Source organism: Oryzias melastigma, linkage group LG19 (genome assembly GCF_002922805.2).
Source record: "Oryzias melastigma strain HK-1 linkage group LG19, ASM292280v2, whole genome shotgun sequence".
NCBI classification, from domain to species: domain Eukaryota; kingdom Metazoa; phylum Chordata; class Actinopteri; order Beloniformes; family Adrianichthyidae; genus Oryzias; species Oryzias melastigma.
In genome coordinates, this window is record NC_050530.1 from 23986918 (window position 1) to 24014454 (window position 27537).

At 39.8% G+C, this 27537-nt stretch overlaps 1 protein-coding gene across 4 annotated transcripts; it reads right to left on the reverse strand.

The window, feature by feature from the left end:
* Window positions 1-546: 546 nt before the first annotated feature.
* Window positions 547-27303, reverse strand: plekha1b (pleckstrin homology domain containing, family A (phosphoinositide binding specific) member 1b). Of its 4 annotated transcripts, XM_024284894.2 has the most exons (14): window positions 27199-27303; window positions 21542-21727; window positions 17813-17869; window positions 16177-16222; window positions 15718-15815; window positions 14185-14310; window positions 11727-11852; window positions 9851-9919; window positions 9416-9480; window positions 9277-9340; window positions 8512-8601; window positions 4910-4971; window positions 4402-4543; window positions 1431-1568 (listed from the first exon to the last, which is right to left on the reverse strand). In XM_024284894.2, exons 2-13 carry the CDS (start codon window positions 21680-21682, stop codon window positions 4423-4425), a joined length of 1065 nt encoding a protein of 354 aa, XP_024140662.1. In that variant the 5' UTR covers window positions 21683-21727; window positions 27199-27303; the 3' UTR covers window positions 1431-1568; window positions 4402-4422. The 4 variants fall into 4 exon arrangements, 3 of the variants coding, with proteins under 3 accessions (XP_036072909.1, XP_024140661.1, XP_024140662.1); XM_036217016.1 differs by lacking the exon at window positions 4402-4543 and having other exon boundaries at window positions 547-1568; XR_002920610.2 differs by lacking the exon at window positions 4910-4971.
* Window positions 27304-27537: the final 234 nt, after the last annotated feature.

A 27537-nucleotide genomic window follows, 5' to 3' on the forward strand; every position in this document is an offset into this window, starting at 1 on the left:
GAAAAGTATGTAAAAATAAGGGAGTAGAATTTATATTGTCTTTTCCCAAAACCATAAAACAATAAAAACAGAAACCTGTCACCACCAGCAGAGGGAGAACCAGTGTGGCTCATACATGAGGGGAAGAAGGAAGAATGAAATACTGGGTCACAGTGACAGGCTGGTTTAATGTCATGGATCTCTAATCCAGACATTACAGATCAGAAGGTTCTAGAAAAATACAAATATTTTCCTGCCGTCGTTAGTGCTGCCACAAACGATTATTTTAACAGTCGACTGATAGACGATTATTTTTCCTGATTAGTTGACTGATCAGGTCATGTGCAAATGGGATGTAAAGAACACATCTTAAACATCATTAACTTTAAACTATCTAAAGATAAGGACAATTAAGATGATAGTTTATTAAACCTTTAATGAATTGTGCAGCCTCTGTCCTTCACTAACTTCTGGTATTAAAACAAGATTAAACTACAAAAGTTGCACTACCTGTGATAATGCTTGTGTGAATACTTTTCGCTGAAAGTAGTCGCTGAAGATGCTGAAGCTGTTTGCTGAAAATGGTGACGCAATTTACTTTAATTGATGAAGGGATTTGCTGAAAATGCAAAAGCTATTTGCAAAATGCTCAAAGACTGGAAATTTTGTTAAAGAACTATGAAAGAGTTTACCTAAATTTCATAAAACTTTGTATTAAAGTTGCTTAAAAACCCATAATACATGCCAATTTTGCAAAAAATATTTAGTGTGTTGCTTAAATATGAGCTGAACTCCAAAATCAGCCCAAAAAACCTCAGTAGATTCCAAATTAGTCAAAATAGCTAGCACGTTGCTTAAATACGATTTTAACAGTCGATTAGTCGTCGATTAGTCGACCAATCATGGCAGCCCTAGCCGTCACAAACGGACCGGCATCATAGATGACTGGTGTTGTCTCCAAAAGAAACTGAAGCAGAATTCTGTTTCTGCTGAGCAGCTTCCATGCTCTCAGCTCATTTTGAATCCAGGTTTCCACCACTTGGTGAACTGGAGGTGCAGCCACTCCCAAAACGTCCCATCATTCTTCTGACCTGGTTCCTTTGAGCAGGAAATGTGTTGATGCAACTCACACGGGTTTGCTGTGGAAAACTGAAGCTGCATCTCAGAGGAGCTCCTTTCTGCATCTGAGCATGTGAACATAACGCAGGACGACCAGGAGCAGAAGCAGACTAGATCCAGTGAGTGACCTGATGTGATCCTCATCCTTACAGCGCAGACATTTGAAGGTCTGGATCTTCTGTCAAGCAGCCGACTGGCTCCTGCTCCTCGCCGTTGCTGCAGCGTCTCTGGAGAAACTCGTGCTCCTGTGTCACTTGGAAGACCGCAGCTCCTCCTGCAGGGACAGACGGGAGCGTGTCGGGGGGAGCACCAGCACGGGATGGACGGCGCCTAACCTCCAAGGGCGGAGGCCGAGGTAGTTCTCCTGCTTGCGCGTCTCCAGGGAAAGGCTGAGCCGCTGCTGAGGGGGAGTCCGGGTCCGGGTGCAGGGGGCAGTAGAAGGTGGAGGAACATTGGGGGTCCCTGCTCTCCTGTAGAGACGAGCAAAGTGGAGGAGATGAGACAGAGAAGAGAGGATGGATGAATGAATGGATGCATTAATAAATGGATGGATGGATGTAAAAGAAAGAGCTTTAGTTAGAACAGCTTTGTTGAGAACCAGGAACCTGTGAGGAACATGATCAGAATGTTCTGGATCCTGGTTTCCAATGAGACCCCCACACACAGAGTCCCCTGCTCTGAAGATGGATGATGATGATGAGGAGGAGGAAGAAGCTCTTTATAGGGTGGAGTATGAATAATAATTTCCCCAAATTATTTGATCATCTCAATTCAATTTGATTACATTTAATTTTGAGTTTACACATTTATAGACATTTGTTTAGAAATAGATTAATAATCTACTTTATGTTTTGAATATATTCATATTAATCTGATCCAGGTAACATACTGTAAATGTATCAGTGAAATACTGAGATTGTTAATATCATACAGAGTTACATGGATTCTCTAAAGGAGAAGTTCTAACAATTGTTCTGCCTCTCCTGGAGGGTGTTTCAGTTGGGCCACTAGGTGGCGATTGTGCTAAAGCAGTACATGTTTGAAGAAGAATAAGCAAAGAATGAGGAAAAAACTCTGCTGTAGAGCAGTGGTCCCCAACCCCATGCCGCTCCATGGGTCACTTAAGAAATGGGCCGCAGACAGAAATAAATAAATGCTCTACAAATCAACAACTGTCTTTCATTGAATATTAATCATCTGCATAAAAAATATCTACTAGACTTTTTTAAACAACATTTCTTGTAGCAGCATTTTATTTTGAAGATGGATTTTCATAAACCAGAAACGTAAAAATACCAACTTTGGCTCAGTTCGGACCGGTCTGTGAAAGTACTGTCTAATTTAAAGCGGTTCGTAGCCTCAAAAAGGTTGGGGAACACTGCTATAGACCACAAATGGTTACTTAAAAAAATTTTGGTTTGGAAAATTCATGCATGTGAGTTTATATAGATGTTCATTTAGTCAGCAATGTATGTTTATGTTGACCGAGCATTAGCCATCCTATGGGAAACTCCATTATACGTTATTATGAAGCTAGAAAACTTTAAGTGTAGAATTGAAGATATGATGTGAAAAACCTCAGTGCAGTGAACTTTAACACTAGAATCCCGGGAACATTCAGCTTCTGCTGCAATGCCCCCCTCCCCTTATCAAAGTAGTGTTGTGGTGATCACCTTAAACCATCAACAATGACTTTCTGATTTCACAATGCAGATTGTAAGGTTTAAATTTGCAGGTGAAAGAAGTATTTTTAACACAGACAAATACAATAAATGACAAACTGGTGACATGGGGGGGGTGGGACGGTGAGACATTTTTGATGCTTTTAAACCATGAACATTGTTTTTACTTTTAAATTTTATTTTAACCTCAAAACTGTTCAATGCAGGGGAAAGAAATATTTTTAACACAGACAAATACCATAAATGACAAACTGGTGACATGGGGGGTGGGGGTGTTGATCCATTTTTGATGCCTTTAAACCATGAACAATGGCTGCCTGATTGCGCAATGCAGAACGTCATGTTTAAATTTAAGTTTGACATGCATTCCAGATTCCGCCACTAGACGGTCAAGTGGTTATGGCTGCGGACTCACATTCAGAAGGTCATGGGTTCGAATCCCGCTCAGGAATAGTCCACATTAAAAATTTGTTTTTACTTTTAAATTTTATTTTTACCTCAAAACTGTTCAATGCAGGTGAAAAACAAATAATTTTAACACAGACAAATGCCTTTAAACCATGAACAATGACTGCCTGATTGCGCAATGCAGAACGTCATGTTTAAATTTAAGTTTAATAAAAAACAAAAGCTATTGAGGAATCAGAGGAAGAGTCTTTGACTTCAAAGAAACTTAAGGCTGCTATTTACAGACAAAACCAGGAGTCTTCCTCCAGATCTGGATTTACTGTGATGGTTGTTGTTCCCACAAACCAAACCCAGTTTGATAAGTGAGAACAACCAATGCTACAGGTACACTGATAAAAAAGTTGCTTTCACTGTGGATTTAAGTTAATTTCATTATTATGACAGTTGTTTTATTTTATTTTGCCTTTTATTTGTCACACTTGAGTTGGGCGCAGCTGCTTGTTAACCACAACTTTAATGTTTAAGGGAAAATCTACACTTTAATGGGTCCTGCCATAGACCGTATAAGCACTGGACATATCAACCCCTCCATGTTCCAAATAGCGTGCAAGAAGGCCAAAGTCCCATAGACTTCCATGGAGAAATAGGCAGGTATTACTATTTGTGTATATTTGTTTATCAGAATAACCCTTCTAGCTCTGATGTGATCTTCTTAACATGTTCTTTCTAATCCTAATATATTTTTTATATATCTAAATGGTTTAAATTTTGTTTATTAAAGTAAATTTCATGTCATTGCATTTAAATTTGAAAAAAAATTTTTTTTTTTTTCATCTGAAGTTTAAAAAACAAATCAAACGCCAACTTCCCATGTTGACGAGTTGAAGAAGATCTGGTCTGACACGGCCTAAGGGTGACCCCTGGTGTACATGGATGTTAGGGTGCAGATTTCCCAACTATCCTGCAGGGGTGCTGTTGAACACATCAAACCAGCACCCAGCGGTTTACCAGGACTCACTTCTGTGAGTTCATTGATCTGTTTCTGAGGAGGAAAAACATTCAAAAATGTTTCTGCTTCCTCAGAATCACCTTGGTTCCGTGTAGATTTTTAGGTTTTTGAGAATCAAAGTGAGCAAATCCAGATATGAAACCATAACAAACTGATAGTTTGTTACGTAGGAGATCAGAAATAAAAAGGTCAGCAGCCACGTACAAGCTAGTAATGCTGGAGGTGTCATGAGTGGGACAGGAAGCTGAAAAGCAGCGGGAGAGATGATTGGACGATGAGCGGCAGGAGGAAGCAGCAGCAGGAAGGACGCTCATTTGAGGGGGGGTAAAGTGTCAGACCTGAACCTCTGAAAAGACAGACAGAAAGCAGCAGGTTAGCAAACAGAAAGAACGTTCTGACTGAGTACAGCTGTGAGGACAAAGAGGCAGCAGATCAGAGGTTTGGTGACTTCAATGGAGGACAGAGTGGGATTAAGATGCACATCTGACCCTTGACCCTCACAGAAGAGATCCTAGAGCTCTGAATGTCACAGGGTGACTGTGTCTCATCATCAGGTGAGACTGTCGTATACAAATGTCTGAAAGACACTCGTGCACGGGGAACCATCTTTGTGGTGCATGGTGGAGGTGAAGATAATAAATGGTGGTGAGATAACTGCATAATTAAAGAAGCGGTAATGGTTGGAGAGTTGATGGGGCAGCAGGTGACCTACGTGCTGCAGGACGGCGTGTCCTGCTGTAAACACGGGCTGGATAGCCGCCTGGCCTGACGCATCTGGAAACAACAGTTAACAACAGAACTCTGTCACAAACACCAGCAGAATCCTCCAGCAGAGCTCCACTCCACTGTCTTTCAGAGGCAGCAGAGCCACACGTGGACTTCTGAGTGGACAGTTTTTAGAAGCTTGAATGATTTTTAAGTATTTTATGAGTGCTTCACAAGGAAACCTCGATCACTTTATGCCTTAGTCACCACTGCCTGTATGGGTAGATACAAGCAGGAGCACGCAGATGCACAAAATTTGAAGATCAGGAAACCCTTAGAGCAAAAGTGTTCATGTAGATGTTTTCTATGGGCGTGCTGCAGGTATTAGGTCATAGCAAATATTTAAGCCGTGCTCACACCGCACGTGGAAGAGCCGCTAAGCGGGCTGCACGGGGAACCCACTTCACCTCCAGTTCACATCGGGCGCGACGGTCGACAGGGGCTTCTGCTCAGCTGTGGTTATTTAGAGCTTCTGAGTTCAAAAATCTGAACTTTTGCAAAGAAGATGCATTGCATCAATCAATCAGGGCCTCAGCTTTGACCCGTGACGTGTTCAATGATGTGATTAGGGGGTTGAGTCCCCAACCAACCTGCAGGAGAATTTGATCATTCTCCTCCTGAACTTTATGATCATTTTCTTATTGTATGGAGACAAAAATAAAAAAAATCTTCTAACTTTATTCTTATTTTTCCTCCTTGGACTAATGCAGGGCATCAAGTCATCAAACTGGGTCACATATTGACAGAAGTACCGCTGGAGGCGTCCGTCATTCAGATGCAGCTCCTGCAGCAGATGGTGAACCTCACTGCACTGAGTCTGAATGAGCTCATGAACCCAGACATGGAGACGTGATCACTGATTTTAAAATGAGCAAACCTGATCTCTCAACATCTCCCTTGTCTTCCATGCATTGTAACTGAGATATACAGTCATGCTTCCATGTAGTGATCAGGCTGAAAACATTTGGTGGTAGCTCCTCCCACACTCGTCTGGAGCTTAAGTGTCCAGCAGCAAATTTGAGAGGTGCAAATGTATGGCATTATATTTATGTCAGAAGTCCACGCAGACATAAGACATCTCCGCGAGCATCAAGCATGAGCTGGTCCAGCAGGCACGAGTGATGCACACGCACGAGAAGAATCTCAGTGAGCGCAAGCACGCGCGACATTTAAAAAAAACTCTCTGTGTTAAGCAACACTACAATGTTTCTTTTAAATAAATGTTTACACAGCATGATCAGAAGTGTTTTTGATGACTATGGCTCGATAACGGACATTCTTCTGCCGCGGGGGCTGGAGGGTGAGACGGGGACGAGGGGCTTCTCCGAGGTCACGGAAGTCTCCGGTCTCTAACCTCATGAATAAGGAAGAACGCTGTATTTCTAAAGTCTTCGCTGTTCTTTAAAGCCAAATATGTCAGTGTCCTGACAGTGTTTCTGCATGACAGCTAAGTCAAACTCTCTCCTCTCTTCCTGTTCAGAAGGTGCCATCGTCCTCAAAATAGACCAATCAGGAGAAAGCCGGTGCAGCCCTCTGTCTCCGCCCCCAAAAAGTTCTTTATCCTTCGCGCGTGCAGAAAGTTCCTCTGTGAGCAGAGTCAGACTCCGCACGAGTGCACATGACTAAAATGTTGCACGTGCGCGCTCACTGAGACTCTGCTTGTGCGTGTGCAGGGACCAGCTCACGCACGCAGAAGTTGTCAGTCTCTCGCGCGCAAGGACTTTTTCTGCTTGTGGAGGAGGAAAAAACACTCGTGGGGGTCGGAATTGTCCACGCGGAATGCTTGATGAGGATGTCTTATTTCTGCGTGGAGTTTTGACAGAAATATAACGCCATATAAATGCAGTATGATATAACGTGTTGTTGGTGACTGTTGAGGTAAAAAGTTACCTATTTATCATGAGGAGAGAAAGTTATGAAATTAACAAAGAAGATCATTTCTGAACTTTATTTTGAAGCGCCAGGATATTTCTTGGAACTACATTATAGAAAGAGGAGGTCCATCCCATTTTTGTAAAGAGCCTTAATTAAAGTGCCCCTCCAATGAATTTTTTTATTATTATTATTTTTAACATGTCTGTGTGTAATTTTTCTTCTGAAAGAGACCAAATGTAATAAAAAATCATTTTGTTTTTCCATTTCCGAGTATTTCTCCTTTTAAATCAATCAAACTGTCTTGGACAGACTCTGTTTGAATGAATGATCTTCTTTCCATCAACAGCTCTGCTGCACATGCACTAAACCCTCATCTGTTCCTAGTGTCTAGTTCAGGTTCTGGAGAAGAGAAGATGGTATCTTCACATTGACTGCAGTCAAATGAGCCGCCGTTCACATTTCTGTGGTCAAATCAGCATCACTGGATTTTTGGTGTGAGTTTCATCCAATACTTACGGTAGCAGGACTGAGAACGCTGGAAAATCTCCACCAGACTCCACGGAGCTTCTTGATGTGACCACGGAAATGTGAACGGCGGCTCATTTGACCGCAGTTGGAAAGGATTGTAAATCAATGAAAGAGCATTTTGATGTTAGCTTTGATTATTTTATCAAGAACTCTGAGAAACCAATGATTGAATGTATTGATCACAGTCAATAAACATTGGAGAATTAGCTAAAAGAGTCTTTGGTGAACTGGAAGGAGAAAGAATCAGGATTTTGGAGGAAGTTCTGTCCATGAAGATCTTCACTTCCTCGTCCAGCTGACATCTGGATCAGAACCATACGGCTGGACATTACCCAGATTGATGGAGGTTTATATGTAGGAGAGGTGAAGATTTAAGCTAGAGAGACACAGAGCTATCATAATCAGACAGGGGGCTCAGGGGCGGAGCTCCAAAAGCCACGCCCTCTCAGAGGAGATTTTGGAAACAGAGGCATCAGATCAATATGAAAAATGACTTTTTAAGACATTTAAGTTGTGGTATTTTGGTTATAAATTTCATATTCATAATTAAACACTACTGAGAACGTTTTTTTAAATAAAAAAATGGTCATAGGGGGACCTAGTTTTCTGAAGACATTGTGGAACCTGTATAATCCTGCAGTATTTTTCTTTTCTTTTGGTTCTCTTCACTCTTGTTCCCATTAATTATAAAACAATCTGATATAAACATTATGCCTTACTCTTATTTTTATGCTCTCTACAACCAGAATAACAAATAAATAAATGTATGAAAATAAAGTTGTAAAATTTTAAGAAAAAACTCTTAATTTTACAAGATTAAACTTATAAAATTATGGAAGAAAGTTGTAACTTTTTTAGAATAAAGTCATAAAATCATGATAAAAAATCCATGCTTTCTTTAAACAACAGTTGTTGGTGTAATCCTCCATCCACATCACGTGCAGACTAAATCCATCAATGCATCCAACAGTCCTAATTCTCCATTTAGAGTTACTGGTATTGTATTTTTCTTAAACTTAAGTCAAGTCCAAATAAAGCCCCTTTCTAGAACTTTTCTAAACCCCACAACAGCTGAATGATGTTCCAGAATAATTCTTTTTGGACAAAAAGTTCAGTTTCTCTACGACCCTCCACAGGCCTGTGTACCGTGTTTGTGGAGCGCCCCAGCCCACGCTGTGCAACGATGGCTCCAGAGATGGCCTTGATCCAGCTGTGCATTTCCTCTGGACTGTCAGCCTGATGGATGGAAAGAAGTTCAGTGAGATGAGTCTGACTTAAAACGTACATTTTTACATAATTTGTGTAATTTTTTAATAGTGTTGGTTGTTTTTCCCACTTTTGCATTTAATTCTTAAAGGGTAACCAAACCCTAAATCAACTTTTTTGTCTGTTGATCTCTATAAATTGGGCTTAAAAAGTGCTGTCTGTTGGTCATTGACACATTTTGATAAATTAAAATAAACTTGTACTAATAAACTTGAATATATTGTCAAAAACTGTCTGTGTGCTTGAATTGAGGTATTACAGTTGGATTTTGTGATTGGTCAAACAATTTCAGTCATTTCAGAAGTCTCATGTCATGATCTACAACCCCAGTAATGATAACAGTCCCAGCCCCACCCCTCTGACTGGATTTTCAAATATCAGCTGTGGGTGGAGTCAGCCTCCAACTTCCCTGTTTAGTTTCCCTTTAAGTATTTATCATCAATCTGCTTCTTTTCTTGACTTTTCCCTTCCTCCGGCTGCAGTCTTAGGTGGTAGCTGTGCTTTTTCAAAGGGGTTGAGTCAGTAAAAAGACATTTTTTGTTTTGTCATCAAAATCTCCTTTTAAATCTGAAGATTGTTGAAAATAAAGGACCACCAGAAAGCTCTGGTCTGTAGTTCGAAGAATAAATCTTGGTCTGCAGGCACCTGTATGTAGAAGGTTCTGGAGCTGGTCACCAACTCGAACAGGTTGTCCCTCATCATCAGTTCACTGCAAAGCAGAATAAACAGCTGCTTAAACTCTGGAAGAGCTCAAAAACACACAAGCAAGTTCAGGCCGACTCACCTGTGCTTGCATTCCTGGATTTTGTGGATCTCCTTTAGTGGGATGACTCTGAGGGCCTCTCGGTCCTAAATAAAAAACCAAGACAGAATATAGTTTAGGGCCTCATCTCTGCCTACAAGGGCTATATTTAAAAACATGTAAATATTTCATTTTATGAAATCCACAACAACAAATCAACACCTATGTGCTTGTATAATCCAACAATCCAGGGGGGCACATGCACACTCACACTGGGTGTGTCTGTGCACATGCTCAGACAGGCTGTGGTGAGCACATCACCCAGTAATCTGTCCGCACCAGGATCATTGTACTGAAGGAGGCATGTTGAAACGTGTGGAGAACAGTGAACATGCAGGATTCATAGACACATGCACACCTGTCCGTCTACACGAGTACATAGGAGAGTTTTATATCTATATATATTGAGGCTCTAACCAGGTCAGACTTGAAGTATTTCACAGCTTTTTCATCCAGTATAAAGTACCTCCTCTTCCAGTTCTTCATCTGAAAAACAAAAGGAACAGATAAAACAGCGCATGTGATCAAAATCCTGCTTAAAGGTCCCGCACAGAGAGGGAAGACATGGACGTTTTTATAAATAACTACACTACAAAGAAAAGAAGTCACATTTAAAATGTTATTTACAGTCACAACTGCCCTTACCACTAGATTTGACCGGTCTGCAGGTGAAAAGTGGATAAAATGATACACACAAAACATCAATGTCGCTCGGTGACCACAAACGAGTCAGAGCGAACACACAAGAGTAAGTAAGGGGGAATGAGGCAGGTGAGACGCAGGTGTCATGCAGACATTTTTTAGAATACCCTCCATATCCTGCAGACTGTGAAAGGGGCCAGTTTGTGCTGTTGAAGTGATAAAAATGTTCAGCCTGACTGTTGGAAATGAGGAACTTACAGTGCGTTCCAAATTATTATGCAAATTGTATTAAAGTGTCAAAATCAATCAAACTCATGGATGATATTGAGTCTTTTTGGATCAATCTTAGACACCTGTGATCATTAGTTTACCAGATAAGCTCAGTTAGAGGGAAAACTACCACTATTTTCTGCCAGACAAATACATCAGATTTAGAGAGCAGCTGCAAAAATGCTATTACAAAAGCAGCAGCACATATTCAAAGCTGCTGGTGTCTCGGAGTCCACAAACATCAAGGTGTAGGATCCCCCAGAAGGTGCAGTTCTACGTAAACCTTCTATTGGACCCCCCTAAACAACACTCACAAGCAGAAACGGCTGCAGTGGATCCAGACTAAGGATGTAACGATTCTTCAAGAATCAGTAAAAAAACGATTGAAACGCGTCAACATGTTCATCGATGCAGAAAATAAAAAAGATGCTTTGTCACAGCCTGTGCTTAAATTTAGTAAAACTAACAAAAATATTGTTATCTTTAGGAGGTTTTTTAAATATTTAAAATTAAGCTGACTGTCATTTACACTACGTATTTAGAAAAATTCTAATAATTTGGAATCTCCTGTAGTTTGTGCACTCCCATATCACCTGTATCAATCATCTTCAACTCTCATTATCGGTCAACAAAAGTACTAAACTTTCATCAAGATTGAATTGTCTTCAGTCATTCTAAAACTTTGTTTTTAAATACCAAATGACTTCAATTGTCTTTATTAACTTTAAACTGACTATAACTATTTATTATCCTTTTATCCAGAACCGTAATTCTTCAACCGTTTATGCAATAAACAAAATCCCAGTGGATTCTGAAGCGGAGAAAAGCAGCTTTACATGTACGAGACCTGAGTCTTCTCCTGACCATGAGGTGTCACTCGTCTGAACCTCAAGGATTTAACTCTTCTTGGGGGTGTGTGTGAGTAAACTGCATGGGTGGAGGGGTCAGTAGCTGCAATTACATGTCCAATTAAATGTCCTAGATTGGATCAGATCGCCTTGGAGTCGCTCAGAGACACAGTTCTCCCAGGAGAAAAAGTTTTCCCCGACTGTGGTAACAAAGCACCCTGCTTGAAGACATGAAGCGGTAGAGTCCGGCCGCTCTTCCCGAAGACACAGTTCACTTGCACAGAGCAGCCGATCGGTCCTGTTCGCGCTCCAAACCTCCAAAAGCCAGCGCAGTAGTAACACACAATCGAAATAAATTGTTTACATGCACCACGATCTGGATTACCCACCAAAGCCGAATGAGTCTGATCAGATCAGAGAATTCCGAATGGCGTGTTCACATAACACGTTTTTATCCCGATTACTTGTGTCCATGGAAACACAGCTACTAAGACGACAGAAACAAAATCATGTGATGGGGGTGTGGCTCTCACCACAGCTCCCTGTTTGACACAGTATCCCGCCTTGATGAAGGCCCGGTCCTGGACCGTCCGGGACAGGAAGAAAGGTAGCTGGTTTGGAGCCCGCTTTCCCTGATCCGACCCGTTCTCCCCCTGCTCCTGAAAATCAGACAAAGAAGCACACCACCAAACTGAAATCTGAGAAACGACTTTGTTTTTTTTTTTTTTTCAATTTTCCATCAAAAACTCACGTTCAAAATCACAAGTTAAACCAATAGACCTTAGATTTTCAAATGGTGGAACTTGAACTTTCTCAAGCTAATGTTATTTGTGATGATGTAGCAAAGCAGCTTTTCCTTTTAGGGATTAATAAAGTTTTGACCTGTTCTTCTGTCATCACAGTTTTTGGCCTCTGAGCGAATGACTGTTAGACTAAGTGGTTTATAGTTTAACACTTGTCATCTTACAGCCCCAGAGTCAAGTCATCTTTTCAAAATCATACATTTTAGTCCATATCTTCTTCTCAGGAATATGATGGATCCTAGAACAGAGTTAACACATCTCAAAAAAGATCTGGTCTGGACAAAATATGAAGTGAAGAAACACTGAAAGGCTATAAAAAATAAAGAAGTCCTTCAACTGAGACCCAGAACTGAACATTCAACCAGACCAACTCACAAAAAGACCTCATGATCTTTTGTTGCAAGCTTTGGACAGGTAAAGGGTTCTGATGGTTCCTTTCATGATGTAACGCTGCTGATCTATTAAAGCTGCAGTTTCTTTAACTTTAAATTAGAAGTCAGCTGTTTATAAAAGGTTCAAATCTAAGGGTGTATTCACAATGAACACATTTGTTTGCTTAAAGTGAACCAGAGTTTGTTTCCCCCGATAATCCAGAACAAATTTTCAGTCTGAATACACCAACGCGGATCCTGGTCCAGGACCAAGCTCTCTGACCCATCTTCTGGAGTGGTATTGGTTCGTTTCCAGTCGCACTAAGGTCCGGTTCGTTCTGATTTTCCTCAGCCTGAATACGCTCCGTGCTCGGAGTGGAACAACTGGACCAAGCCGGCCACTGTAGCCAGGCATTATGGGATTTTTTCAGAGTAACGGAGCAACAATGAGACACAGCAACTCAATAAAATGTGGTTGGAAGAATACACGCTGATTTTCACTGTTTTCGCAACAAGCTACAGTATATGTCATAAATACTTATTAGCATTACGCCTCCTCAGTAGCAGTCGTGCAGCACGCCTTCATCGTACTAAAGTAGCAAGAAAAAGTGTCTTACCTGACGTTAACACAGACGTTCAAAATTGATCAATGAAAAATAACGTTTGAGAAAGTAGGATTGCAAAGGGCAGGATTTCGTTTCTTTGTCCCGCCCTCATAATTCCTGGCCAATGACTGGAGAGATCTTTAGACACATGCTTTTGTTTACAAGGTTTGGTCCAAAACAGAAAAGTTGGAATACAGACTAAATGAAAGTTCAGGACTCGACCCCGATTGGTCCAGCTGGGTCATGACCGATGGACATTTCCCATCTGAATACACCCTAAATCAAGTAAACCAGAGTTTTATGCCATTGAAGGCAGAGTCTGGCTGAGACTGGGCCGTTTGGGTTTCCATTTGTGCCAAAATATATCTTTGGTCCATTGTGTATGTCTACTGAACAAGTTTATTGAACATTTCTTCATGTCTATGTTCTACTAAGCAATATCATCTGCGTGTCCTGTGAAACGACAGGAGCTAACGACACTAGCAACTGTTGCTAAGGACTTTTCTGATGACCAGATCCAACGATAATAGTAAATGTAAAGTTTTAAGCATAAAGCTGAAACATCACAAAGCAAATACAAAGCTATCATCTAAAAAGTGTGGACATCCTGAATATTGCTTACTAGACACTCTTCTGAACACTGACACTGAACTTTCACATTAAGGCAGGACAAAATATCGACTTAGGGGTCGTAAATGGCCCGTGGGCTGCCAGTTTAAGCCTCCTGTGGTAAATTATTGGTTTTCATCAGCAACTCAGCTTGGAACTTTATAGGAGATTCATGGCAGGAAGTGAGCGCTCTTCACAAACAAATGATGATTGAAAGCTGTAAGAACGAACACAGGAGGGTCATGAGAACAGAAGTCAGGCCGGTCTACACTCGCCTCAGCACCTGCGTACTTGCATACCAGCAGACAGGACCGAACCTGAGCAGCGGCAGGAACGCCGTGTGCAACATGACCCAGAATTAAAAAAACTGTATTTTCTGTTAACCTGGAAGAAACATGTTGAAAATGCGTTATCAGTACTTGCAGAAAGCGGTTTTGTGCTACTTCTGATGGGCTGCTAACAGAAATGTGATGTCTTGTGACTCAAAGCCTGTAACCCCATGAAGTGTTTTTGACAAAAATGTAACAAAAACAGTTGTAAAATGAAATGTATTTATATATTTCTTTTTTTACTTTTGAGATAAACGAGTTCTTCTGAATGTACCTGAGTGGCTGTGATGATGGGAACTCCTCCAATGATCTCCGTTTTGTAAGAAACTTGTTTTATGGCACCGGGGACTTCTTGTGGATTCTCCACATGGCTGATGTGTCCTTCTCCAGGTTTTGGCACCTTCATCCCAACAGACAGAGCAGAAGACTATTAAGCAGGTGTTATCTAATCGTAACCGACAGGAGCGATTATTCATTTGAGATGAGTTAAATGTATAAATTGATGTCTGAGGTTCACATAGAAGATAAACTATGTAGGTTTTTACATCCTGTTGACCTGAAGACGTCTTGTTTGATCAACTCTACCTCCAGAATGAACAGATTTTATATGGAAAGAAAAACTTTGGTAAAAGTTTGATCTTTAATAAGTTAAAAGCATATTTAATCAAATGCTGCACAACACGGGTTATAAAAATAATAATAATCACATTTTGAGAGATGCTAGGTTCTTTTTATATTTTTGCTTTTGTTTGTGACAAAAAATAGACATAATTTATATAAGTAATTAAAAAAAGAAGGTAATAAATGCGTATCCAAATTTCTTAAAGGTTAAAGTTAGACTATATTGCTCCTTCTAAGTTTTGATCAGTAGAAATCGAGTCCAAATGGCTTTTTTACTGTTAGAGGTTGAGGACCCCTGGTTTACAATAACACAAAGTTAAGAGATTTATGTTTTTTTTCTTTTTAGAAAAGCAACCACATTCGCATTGCCAAGAACAGCACAAATATGCATATAAACTTAGCTTCAATATCCAAAATTCATGTTGGCTACACTTATTGCAGCCAAGATACACGTTGCTGCATTGCTCACATGTATTTTAAGTGCATCCAAGACTGGATTTTGCTGTTGGAGGCACGCATTTGTCTTTTTCAATTTCAATTTTATTTTTGTTTGGCTTTAATTAGCTTTTAGTTTTGGGCTAACTTACTAGCTGTTTTTTAAATCTTTTTTAATCTTTTTTTTTTTCCTACTAGCTATGTTTTTAACATAGTTAGCGGTCCGCTAGCTATGTTAAAAACATAGCAAAAAGCCGCTTTATGTCACGCAACACAAAGAGACAGGTGGATGTGGTAAAAAACGACCAGTTAGGGTCATCCCAAACGTCAAAAAGTGTCAATGAGGGAGACCACACCATATGTCCACATATGATGAGTTGGGAGTGAGAATGAGCTGGAACAGCTGAACAGTCAAAGCGTGCTTGGATCCCTCCCCGTACACGTCTTGTGTCAAATACAGCCGATGGGAGGAGGAGCGAGTCTGTGCTAAACCTTTAATTTAAAGAACGTCAACACTGGAGTTTGTGAATTTTGAAGGGTAAGCAAGTGTTGTTTGAGTCCTGAGACCCTCCAGACATGTTTGTTTTGGTCCAATCAGCTCTGGAATAGGATTTTTAGAGGTGCTGAGCTCTCTTTGTGTTCTGAAACTTCTGGATGGCAGCTTGAAGCTGAGCTTCATCAGCTAATTTTCTATGGGCTGTGGCCACCATTGATCCGTTCCCGCGTGAGAATGTACGTGTAATGTGCTCACTGTGATCTTGGTGGCTTTGTTGAGGACATTGATCCACTCCACCAAGTCCTGCTGGTCGTTGGCCTGCAGGTAGAACTTCCTCATGCCCACATTGATCACTGCACAGACCAGAGAGGAGAATCTAAAAATATCCGTTCACTCCCACACAGGATGTGTGCACGCACATCCACACGTTAACACTTGCAGGTCAGTGTATTGTCATCGCACAGTTTCCTCCTATTGAGTGACAAACAGCTACTGTTGAACATTGGAGGAACAACAAGCAGCAGCAGACAAAAGAGAGGAAACACACCACACAAAGAGTGGGGGGCACTCTGACCGACAAAACCAGGTACGTGTTGACGGCAGGTTTCAGGCCTGAAGGCCTTTTGACAGTTCTCACAGCAGTCTGAGCCGCGGATGAAGCAGAGGAAGAAGAAAACAGAAAGAGGAAAAGGAGGAAACAGAAAGTGGACTTACCAAAACAAAACTCGGCCTTTGGTCTGAGTTTAGTGGCATCGCTGACCTGAAACCACATAAACCATCAAAACTGTTAAGGGTACAGCTGTTTTGACCCATGAACATCAGGGACGAACCATGAACTAAGGTGTTGTTACATCAGGACATTTATCTAGTTATTTCTGAACAAGTCAGCTTGTAAATGAGAAACAGCAGCGGTCCCCAACCTTTTTCAGACCACGGACCGGTTTAAATTGGACAATATTTTCACAAACCGGTCCGAACTTAAACTTCCGGTTTATGAAAATCTATTTTGAAAATAAAATGCTACTACAAAAAATGTTGTATATAAAAGTCTAAATATATCAGATTTTTTTTTAATGCAGATGAGGATTTGATGAAACTAAATTGTTGATTTGTAGAAATTGTTTCGGATTTGAAAAAAAAATCCATAAAATAAACATTACATGTTTTTACCCGCATTGAATGTCTTTTTAGCATTCATTCCAGTCTCAGATTATCTTTCAGGGCATGTCTACGCATGTCTACACACTTCAGCCTTGATGTAGGAAAAATCTCAAATTTACAAGTTTCCACAAATCAGCAACTTTATTTGATTGAATCTTCATTTTCCGTAAAATGTTTGCAAATGATTTAAACTTTGTGATGAAGATTTTCCCTTCAACGTCAAAGTAGAGGCTAACAACTGGACGCTAGCTTCAGCTTCATCTGACTTTTAAGATGTGACGGATAAATATAGCAAAACAAAATGATGCAACTGTCGTAAAACTGGCATTTTCTACATATAATATAAATATGAATCCATCGTGTCTCCAACTTTACTATCTGCATGTGTGAAACAGTCGAGAGTCTGTCGGTGCGTACTAGACAGAGTGATTCTGCTGCATGAGAACAACGGTCTACATAATTCTGTATGCGGAGGAAAACTCATGGTTATGTCTGTAAACAGCAACTTTATTGTTCTTTGAAGTCGAAGGCTCTGATTCGGTTTCCTCACTGACTCTTCTCTCCACGAAAAAACGTTCCAAATGGTTTTTGTATTTAGCTTTGAGCTACTAGCTTAGCAATCTAATTAGCCATGCAGCTAGCTGCTTTGGGATAGGAATAAAGTTCAATTCAATTCAATTAAGTCACGTGACCAAGACGCATGCTGTGAACAGAATCTGGAGGTCTTTCAAAATAAAACTTCATTCAGGATCAGAAAATAAAGTAAACAAAAAATAATCTAAGTTAGCGCATTTATTTATATTTTACTGCCTGCGGCCCGGTACCAAGAAACCCGCGGACCAGTGGTCAGCCATCACAAAACATTTACCACACAAGTATTATGGAGCTCAGAGATATAAGATAAGCAGAGATGAGGGAGGGGTCCAGAACAGAACCCTGAGGACCCCCAGTGGAGGGGCAGTATAGGAGCTGAATCTTTTCTCCTGATACGATGCTTTAATTTTTTCCCTGAATAATATAATTTAGATCAGTTTAAACTGTGATTGTGCAGTTTGTCTACACGCCTGGCATCAGGGATTATGCCGCCATCATCTTAACCACAGCTAAACAAACAAACTTTGATGGGAACTGTTATCCCCACCTCAACCAAAAACAAAAAAGTTTAGTTCTCACTAAACTTAGCACTGACCTTAGAGATGTAGGTGAGTTTGAGACTTCCCATTTTCTCTGCACCTGCAGGCAGGTTCTTTAAAGAAAAACAAAACAAACATCAACTACAGAACATAATGTGTAGCCGAACCAGTGATACAAACAGAGCTGTGACAGAACCAGAACAAAATTAGCTTCAACAGACACAATAGCTCACAAATATTTGCCTACATTGATCTCAAGGTTTTAGTTTGTTTTCTGAGCCACAAACATGAAATTCATCATCATAGAGAAAACAAAACAACACAGTTGCATGTTAAATTATACACGCATTTTATTGTTTGTTAGAAATTAAAGACGATTAAAAAATCCTTCAAAAGTCCTCGATCCTTCTGCATTCCTGTCCCGATCACCAAGCTCCACCGTCACTTCCTCATCACTTTTGTTTCTTTTACTCACAAGTCAGTTAAACAAAAGTAAAAGTAGGAACCTTCTGGTGTTTTAATACCACAAAGTTACAATCTTTTGAATCAAAACTCAAAGAGAGGAAGCCCATGTCTGAGAACCTTTGTAGGGACATTTAGATGCTAAATTTCAAAGTCTGTCTTGACAGTGGTTCACATGACTTCCTTTCAAAATAAGACACCCTGTGTGACGTAGCATCATCTCAGTCCAGTAACTGTAACAGCAGGTAGTTTGATGTGATTTAAACATACAAAAAAAACACATTTTCGTTTCCATTTGCGGTGAGCCTCAGCCAGAAATGTAAAAATCTAACAAACCAAAATGAAATCAGTGCTAATTAAGTGACCCTTATGGTATTTTTCAAACCATAAGGGTCACTTAACATCCTTGAATTTGTTCAAACATGGAAAATCTACCTTATAATCTGGTGTGCATTAAGTATGGATTCTAGTTTTGATTTTTTGTGGAACAGGACACTTAAAAATCTATGAAGGATATTTCTAATGAATCATACACTCAATATTCACCCTCTGAAGATCAATGTTAGATTTTGGATGTTTAACAGCTCAGTGGACTCAAAAACTAAGACCAGCCTTTTGATGGAGTATTTCACTGCACAACTACAGCTGATAATGGCTGATTTATCAAAAAGATACTCGTGAGTGTTTACTCTTTTGGACTGATTTTTGTTTGATCCTTCAATATATTATGTCATAATGCTCTCTGTTTTTTTTGTACTTATTAGGATAATCTTAGCATATTACTGTATCTTAAGGCAACATAGTTCCAAAATAAAGAAAAAAATAAAAAGTTTTCATACAACAAATACGAACCTCCTGATGGATTGTTGGAGCCCCACTGTGTGATATGTTTCTTTATTTTTTATTTACTCTTTTATTTATTCATTTTATTACTTTGGAGTTACTTTGTAAATATAACAAAACCCTTTACTTTAACCAGAGAGCCACAAAGGAGGGGTCATAGAGCCACATGAGGCTCTGGAGTCTCAAGTTCCCACCCCCTGTTCTAGGACATAGTTTAAGGACCAGAACATCACAGGTTTAAAGTAAGCCCTTCTCAAACAACATATTTCCTTTAAAGTCACTTCCTCACTGGGACAGTCCCGGTGTTGGAATGAGCTGGATTATTTAAAAAATGTCATCCCTTCATCTGAATTGGTTTCCTTTTACACACGTTGCTCTCAAGACTTCAGAATGTTGTGAACGTGGAAGTAAAAACACTGTTACTCATTAAGGGGTGGAGTTACACTAAACAAGTTCTAACCACAAAGCTATGTTTACGCCGCAGCAGCCACCTCCAATGAAAAGTCATGTGAACCTGTGTTTTCGTCTTCTGTGTTGAAAACTCTCTCGTTGTTTCTATGCAAATTTTTATAACTTTTTTTTTAGCTCTACCTACAAAATATCAAACATTGGAAGTGAAATCAGATTGAACTTCGATTATTTTAGGAATTCAAATTTAGTAGTGAAGTATAAACGTCCTTTTTGATTCACGGAACTGCTAACCATTTTAAAATTGATCATTGAGGGAAAATTCATAATTGCATTTGACATCAAGTCTTTCACGTTAGAATAGAGCTTTGTAAGATAAAGTCTGGAGCAAGATTGACCAGATTTGAACTGTTCACGCCAAGATGGACATGCACTAGTACACAGTGGAAGAAGAAGAAGCCCCTCCCTGCTTGTCCAGTGTGAACACCATGGGCTAAAACCATGTTCAAGAATGTGTGTTCAGTATTCAAAGAAAAAAGACAGATTATTAGAGAAATGTAACTCTAGTGTGGATCAAACCAGAATAAATGTGTCTAAAAATGTATGTTCACTTTGAACTTAATTTTTCCTTTAAAAAAATAACGAAAATAAATAAACAACATTGTGGCAGAGAAAGAGAAAGTTAAAATTATTTTCAGGATTTCCCCGTAGAGAAAAGAGCGAGGTTCCTGTTCCTCAGCTCAGCAGGTCTTGGTGACAGTTAATAAATGACTTCCTCTTTGACTGATTTCTCATAACAAACCAGTTTTTGTGTCTTGAAAAGCTTCACCTCTAAACTGAAGTTCCTCCTGTAGCTTGATGGCAGGTTGAAAATAATTAGAGCAAACCTTAGTCAACAGTGAGTAAGGCCCAATGAGGCTGATCGCTAGAGATGGCACGCAGGCCTTTTACTATTGTCTATGTTTGGTATGGCATAAAACCAATGGCTTAGCATTAGAATTACCATAAAATGTTACTTTTTTTCCAATTTTATAAAGGAAAGAACTCTGATTATCAGAAAAATAATTCTCAGGTCATGGTATAAATATTTTTGCACAAAGTGCAACAAAAAAACGATATTTCAAACTTTTTTATAAATATGTTATTATATAGGGAACGCAATGCATACCTGATGCATGGTTGTGATTTTATTCAAATCTACACACAAAGAGAGTACCACGAACTGCTAGACTGCTGGGTCAGTGTTTATAAACGGATCGGTGGGTAGCCGACATCGCCGTAGACGGCTAGCACCCGTTATATATTAGCCACTCCGCGCCCAGATCAGCGTGACACAGTCTGAGCCGACTGAGAACAGTGCAGCCCGGTCGACAGCTGCGCCGGTCCTGATGGTCCCGCAGACGGAAGAGTGGGCTCAGTGAGCATTCACAGCCCGGAGCAGTGAGGTCCGTGCGGCACCCGCTTTAAAGCACAAGGCGGCTGGGACTTATCAAACAGTAACGAGGCAACGCCGCGGGGTAAATTCACCCGGCGGGGGCACAAATGTAGCTGAAATATTAGCTAAACTTCAAAATAGCTTAAAAAATCTTAGTAAATGCCAAAATAGTCCAAAAACCTAGAAGAACACCCATTTTTAAAACTTTAAAACCATAACTTTTTAACATAGTTATGAATAATAAAAAGACAGGAATATTATTCTAAAATAAATCAACTTAAACATTAAATCAATTTCAATATTTTACTCTCCATAAAAACATATTTTGTCAAAATTATACAAGTTAGAAATGAGCACAAGATAACATCGGGTCATTAATAAAATAAAATGATCTGAAGTGCTGAATAGAATCACCTGGACTTTGACTTTGGCATTTGTGCTTTATATACTTTCTTCAGAGAGACATGAACATTTTCACATTTTTTTCTCAAAGTTCAAACCTTCATGGAAAAATAAGTGAAGTAGAAATGCAAAATTAAACATGAAAACTCCTCAAAACAACAAGACCACGAAAATGGAAATTTGAGCCAGAAATGTAAAACATCCAGGTACCCACAGTACTGCAGAGGTGTTTCACCTGAGGGTTGTCCGTGTACCACAGCAAGCAGCCCTGCTGGGTGTCCAGGATGAAGTAGCGGCGTAGGAAACGGCCGCTGTTCTCATCCTCCTCCACGTCCAGGAAGCCACAGATACGGTTCTGTCGGTCCACGTACGGCATCTCGACCCCAGGCAGCTCAGCCCGTCCTGGGGCATCACAGGAACTCTGAGAGGGGGAGGAAGACATCTGCAATCAGCTCCAGCCACACTGAGTGTGAAAGGACTCCTGTTTCTGAGAAATTAGCCTACTAAAGTGATGATCTAGTTCTATCTTTCCAATGTGACTGGTTCCTGTTCGGGAGAATTTACATCAGTTCAAATTCAATCAAAACTACCCTTACGGGTGGATTCAGGCAAAAATTGGAAAACCTGTACTTTACTGAAACAGGCCTGCAGGTGTTCCACATGAAATATGAAGGTTCCAGACCACTTGGTGAGCCTGTACAGTTAAAATGGTCACGGACACGCTGTGAACGACGGGTCGTAGTCAACACTAATACAACACGCAACGATAAAGTAGGTGAAACGCAGATGGATTTTTTGTTTATTTGACATTCCAAATCCAGCCGATTGCGCAAGGACCCCCGTTAATGCTGCTCAAAAGATAAGGTAGCTTCTCTGAGTGTGAAATGATAAAATTAGACAATTTTTGTGTGAACGTCCTACGGACACATACGCATCACGTGAACACCCCATGCATGCAGCATTTGTGCAGGAAGGGCCCAGCACTCGCACCTAGGGCTGGGTATCGGTCATAACTTCCAGAAACGATTCGATTTGATTCACAAGAGCTTGAATTGATTCGATTCTGATTTTTTCAGATTCTTTTGATTCTTCAATTCAATTCAATTTTAATTTTACAAATTTATACACATTTGATTAGAAATACATTAAAAATCTATATTTTAGTTTGAACATATTTATATTAATCTGATACACTTCAAATATTGTAACATTTATTAGTAAAATAATGAGATTATGAATATCATCCAGTGTTACATGGATTCTCTAAAGGAGAAGTTCTAACTAAAATGTTCAGATCATTAACATTGTAAACATTGTTCTGCTTCTCCTGGAGGACGTTTCAGTTTGACCACTAGGTTGCGATCACACTATAGAAATACACTTTAGTCAAGAAGAAGACAACAGTATGAAGGGGAAAAAAAACAAGTTTTAGACCACAAATAGTTACTTTAAAAATTATTTCCTTAAAAGAGTCTGGGAAATTAATGCCTGTAAGTAAATAAAGGTGTTCATTTAGTCAGCAATGTATTTTTTAGGTCAACCGAGCATCAGCATTAGCCATCCTATGGGAAATTCTATTGAACGTTAGCATCAAGCTAGCGGACTTTAGCTTTTTGTGCTAAATCGATTTATATCTTTTGTGAATCGATTATTGATCTATTAAGCTTAAATCAATTCAAATAGATTAATTGTTTTTTTCAACCCAGCCCTAGTCACACCACATCAACGGCTAGAGCTGGGGTCAGCAACATTTATGACAGGAAGTGCCAATTTGAAATTCTCTCCTTAAAATTAACCTTTTTTTGGATGTTGACCTCTATTAATGGGCTCTAAAAGTGCTTTCAATTGGTTGTTGTCACATTTTTGACAAATTAAAATAAACTTGTTTATTCATGAAAATATAGTCAAAAACCTTCGATGTGCTGACCCTACAGGTTGAATTGAGGTATTACAGCTGAATGTTGTGATTGGTCAACTGGTGTAAGTTTCCGAAGTCTCACGTCATCATTCAAGATTCAAAGCGTTTATTGTCATATGCACAGTAAAGAAACGGGTTTCCCTGTACAATGAAATTCTTACTTTGCAGCTAACTCTGAATGCCATAAAGAGATAGATAGAAGTAAAAAAGATAAAATTATAAAAGATAAGGATATTTACAGGATGAGTGAAGAGCATAGTTACAAAACATATAAGAAATAAACAATAAACTATGCATATGTAGGTGGCAAAAATATTTACAAATCAGCTGTTGTGCAAATTTACCAAAAATATTATTGTGCAAAGGAGACTGTTGTTATTAAGGTGCATTAATAATGATAAATAGTCCAATAATGATATATGATAAATAATCCAGATGTGCAAGGGTGCAGTCATGCTCTGCAGCCCCAGAATAAAAGCCCCGCCCATCTCTGATTCTGTATCTTTAGCATGGCTCGTAGGTGTTTTGCCTTCAGTTGTATAAAATCTACTGGCTTACACAACTTTCCAGTGGAAGTTAGGGAACAGAGGTTGAGTCCAGAGAACTCTCTCTTGGTGATGGATTTCTAACGAACATTTCACTTGAGATTCTTTGCTTAATACGCCAGCCTTTATTAGCTATGATGCTAGCAGGATTTTACGGGTCCCCTTCGAACCTGCAAACCCTCAGCGATAATGTTCTGGACCATGAGCGCCGTCCTCAGGAGAAGGGGGGGGGGGCGAAAAATCCTCAACCTCCTCAGAAAGTTCTGCGGAGAAACTTGCATCACTTTGCCCCGGTACCACTCTCCATACTCGTTGCACACATTACATAAAGCTAACCTAACTGTCAATCATAGATCCAAGCCACACCTCCGATGCTCACTCCACCACCACTAGCCCCGCCTCCTTTTTGGGGGCATTTTTCAAATCTGGGCTGAGAATGGAGTCAGCCTCCATCTGCCCTGTTTGGTGAACCTTTAACATTTGTGCCATCACCAACTATAATGAGAACCCCTGTTGTTATTGTTGTTCGCGTTTCCTGTTAGGCATCCCCACAGCAAATCCACTTTCATTGATTCACACAGGTGGTTTGGCAGAGGGTTTTTACGCCGGATGTCTTTCCTGACACAAATTTGTATTTTAAGGCCCAAGGAGACCCAGATGGGCAACAGTGGGAAAAGATTTTTTAGCTGATTGCCGCCCTGTGTCAATCCAGATGTCCTTCGAGACAGTCCTGCACTCAGCTCACTTTAATACAAACCCTAATACAAAGAAATACAAAAACATTTTCAATGTATCTTTAAAAAATAATTAACTCACAAACAACAGGTCAAATAGATTTTTCAAACATATTTTGGCGTTAATTCAAAAAAGTGCTTTCATGACAATATTGCACAAGAAAAAAAAGTCAAAGTCATAATAGTTTTGCAACTATGTTCGCTTAAAATCAAAAGTACTGCCTTTGTGGTATGTCATACCTACAGAAGTACATCACAAAATACTATAAATATTTATAAGAACTTTACAACCATAAAAAAAAAATAAAAAAACAAGAGTATGTTTTTGGTTTATCCATCATTTCTTTTATTAAATGAAAAAAATATATATTTTGCTTTTTTTTTTTAGCTTGTATAGTATTATTGTAATATAAATTATATGCAACTGGACAGCGTCATTCTACTTTTTTTATCCCCAGTACATGAAGTGCCAATCAGCTGTAGTTTTAATTTTAAAACTTGCTCATATTTTACATTGACATTTGGCAGAACAGAAATAAACTCTGGGTAAAATCTGACCTACCAAGGTTATTATTCAACAAACTGAACTCATAACTTCATAAATGTGGGCATGACCACACACAAAAAAGTTGTGGGGTCATAAACGTGTGTAACAGCTCGCGGATCAGCTTTATGCTTTTGCAGCTTGCGGACGCGCTCACGTTCCATTCACAGACGTGATCATATTGATGGTCAGTCTCTCTTTTTCTTAGCGTGTTTGGATTTGAGTTTACAGTTAGATGACAACAGATGTGTTTATATCATTTATAAATTAACTCTATGCAGTTTAATTTTCATATAAATTATTTTAATAAAAGTTCCAAAAGTAAAACGCCGAAAGTATATTTATTTATATTCTATTTTGAAACTTGAAAGCTTTTGCTTCAATTTTCAGTTTAATTCTATATATTATTTAAAACCTAGTTGCATGATTTTCACTGCATTTGCTGTGTTAAAAGTATTACAGGAAATAAATATTTAAATGTAACAACCTGCTGATGATTACACATTTTTTATTTAAAGCATTCCAAATTGACAAATATAGTTATTTGTTTAACATTGTGATATATATCGTTATCGCCTGATTTAAAAAAAAAAAAAAAAAACTATATCGAGATATAAAAAATTGCCCAGCCCTACTTCAACATTTCCCACCAAGCCTCTTCCAACAGTAGGTGGCGGACATGCCCCAGTAAACAGTAGAAGAAGAAGCCCCCCCCCTGCTCGTCCAGTGTGAACACTATATGCTAAAAGTGCGTTCCAGAATGCGTGTTTAGCGTGTTCTTGAATGCAAATTACCTGCACAGTGTGAACGTAGCATAAGGCTTAAAGGAAATACCCCAAACTATTAAAAACAGCAGCTTAGTCCTCTACTGATAATAGTGAGTTCATCAAATTCAACATCTTTGAACATTTCAGCCTTAAATGCTGGTTATGTTTGTTTATTGAGCTGCTTTTGTTTGTGGATACAACTGCAGAGACACTAAAAGCAAATCAACAGAAACAATCAAACATGGATGTGAGCTCAAAAGGGACCGGAGTGGGTGTGGGCTAAACTCTGTGCAGCATGGCGGTGTAAGGCTGGTGATGTGGGCTTGCTTCTGGATTAAACTGAACAAGAACAAGAAACATTTTGAGAAATGAATAGTGGGAATATTTTTGTCAGAAGATAAGGATCATATTTACTGTCTGCATCCTTCTTCAGAAAAAAACCACACCCCCTTCTTCTGGAGGTGGTCAATCAGATTGACCCTTCAGGTGTGTGACCACATGAGAATCCTAAATGGATTGCAGAGTAATCCGGTTCAGTCATCTGAATTAGAATAATTTCTTTCATCCAGAATTCTGATCCAAACACCTTTGAGCTACAGTATTTTACAGTTTCTCATCTCCAGTTCTGGTCATGTACAGATCAACATTTTGATCTCACGGAGCGTAACGTCTAATCTAATCTCCAGCAGATACTTAAGGCACGCTTTGGAGAATTTGGTGATCCAGTTCCTCACGTATCCACACCAGTGTGGACAAACCCCACCAGGGCTGCATCCCGACTGTCCCCATCACAGATTTTGAGCTAGAAGTTTCGGATCTGACATGAAATCGTTCACATCATGAAGATCTGGATAGGCTGCCTGGGAGAAAGCAGATCTGAATAAAACTTTAACCTGATGATCAGCTGACTGTCTGAACTCGGAGTGCACTTCCTGTCACACACCACACTTTGCATAGAGCGAGTGTTGAGGTATTGACCATGTTAGGTTCTGAATGTGAGCTTCAGACCTTCCCATTTGCTTCAGATCCTCATCTCAAAGAATTCGCGCCTCTTTAATCAACCCTGACATCTCCTTATGGAGATGTTGGTGTCTGCGCTCGGACCCTGAAGAACCTTCTAGCAGACAGAGCAGTCAGCTGTTAAACTAGTGTTTCTATCCAGATGTTTTCCTGGGTTTATCCCGCTCACGCGCGCGCGCGGCTCAGGTGCTGAGAAAAGCGCTCGTGCGGCTTCCCAAACTGCTCCTCGCGTACATGATACTGCGACGCCCGCGGTTTACGTAGCGCCGCCAATGTTGTCAATTATTGTTCGTCAAGTGTTGACTCATATTTGTTGTCAGGACATTCGCGCGCGCGAACGAGCTGATGTGGACGGAGTACTCACGGAGTTCGGCTCAGTCCGGGGCTGGTCAGGCAACCGCGCGGTACCGCTGTCAGACTAGCGTGAACACCACGAGCCACTTCCGGTGTGTATTTCAAAACAAAGGAGGGGCGGATGTACGGTGATACACGATTGACTTCAAAATAAAAGATCTTTCGAGAAATATTTAGGGAAAAAAATAAGTCACGTCAGCATATTAACACTAGAATTCCTGAGCCTGCGCAAATTTAAGAGTTCCCTGTAGAAAACTATATTTTCCTGCCTTGCAGCTTCATTCTTTAATTTTGCAGCTTCATGTCTTCCAGTTTTAAGAGTTTATTTTTCACTTTTTCTGGTTCATTT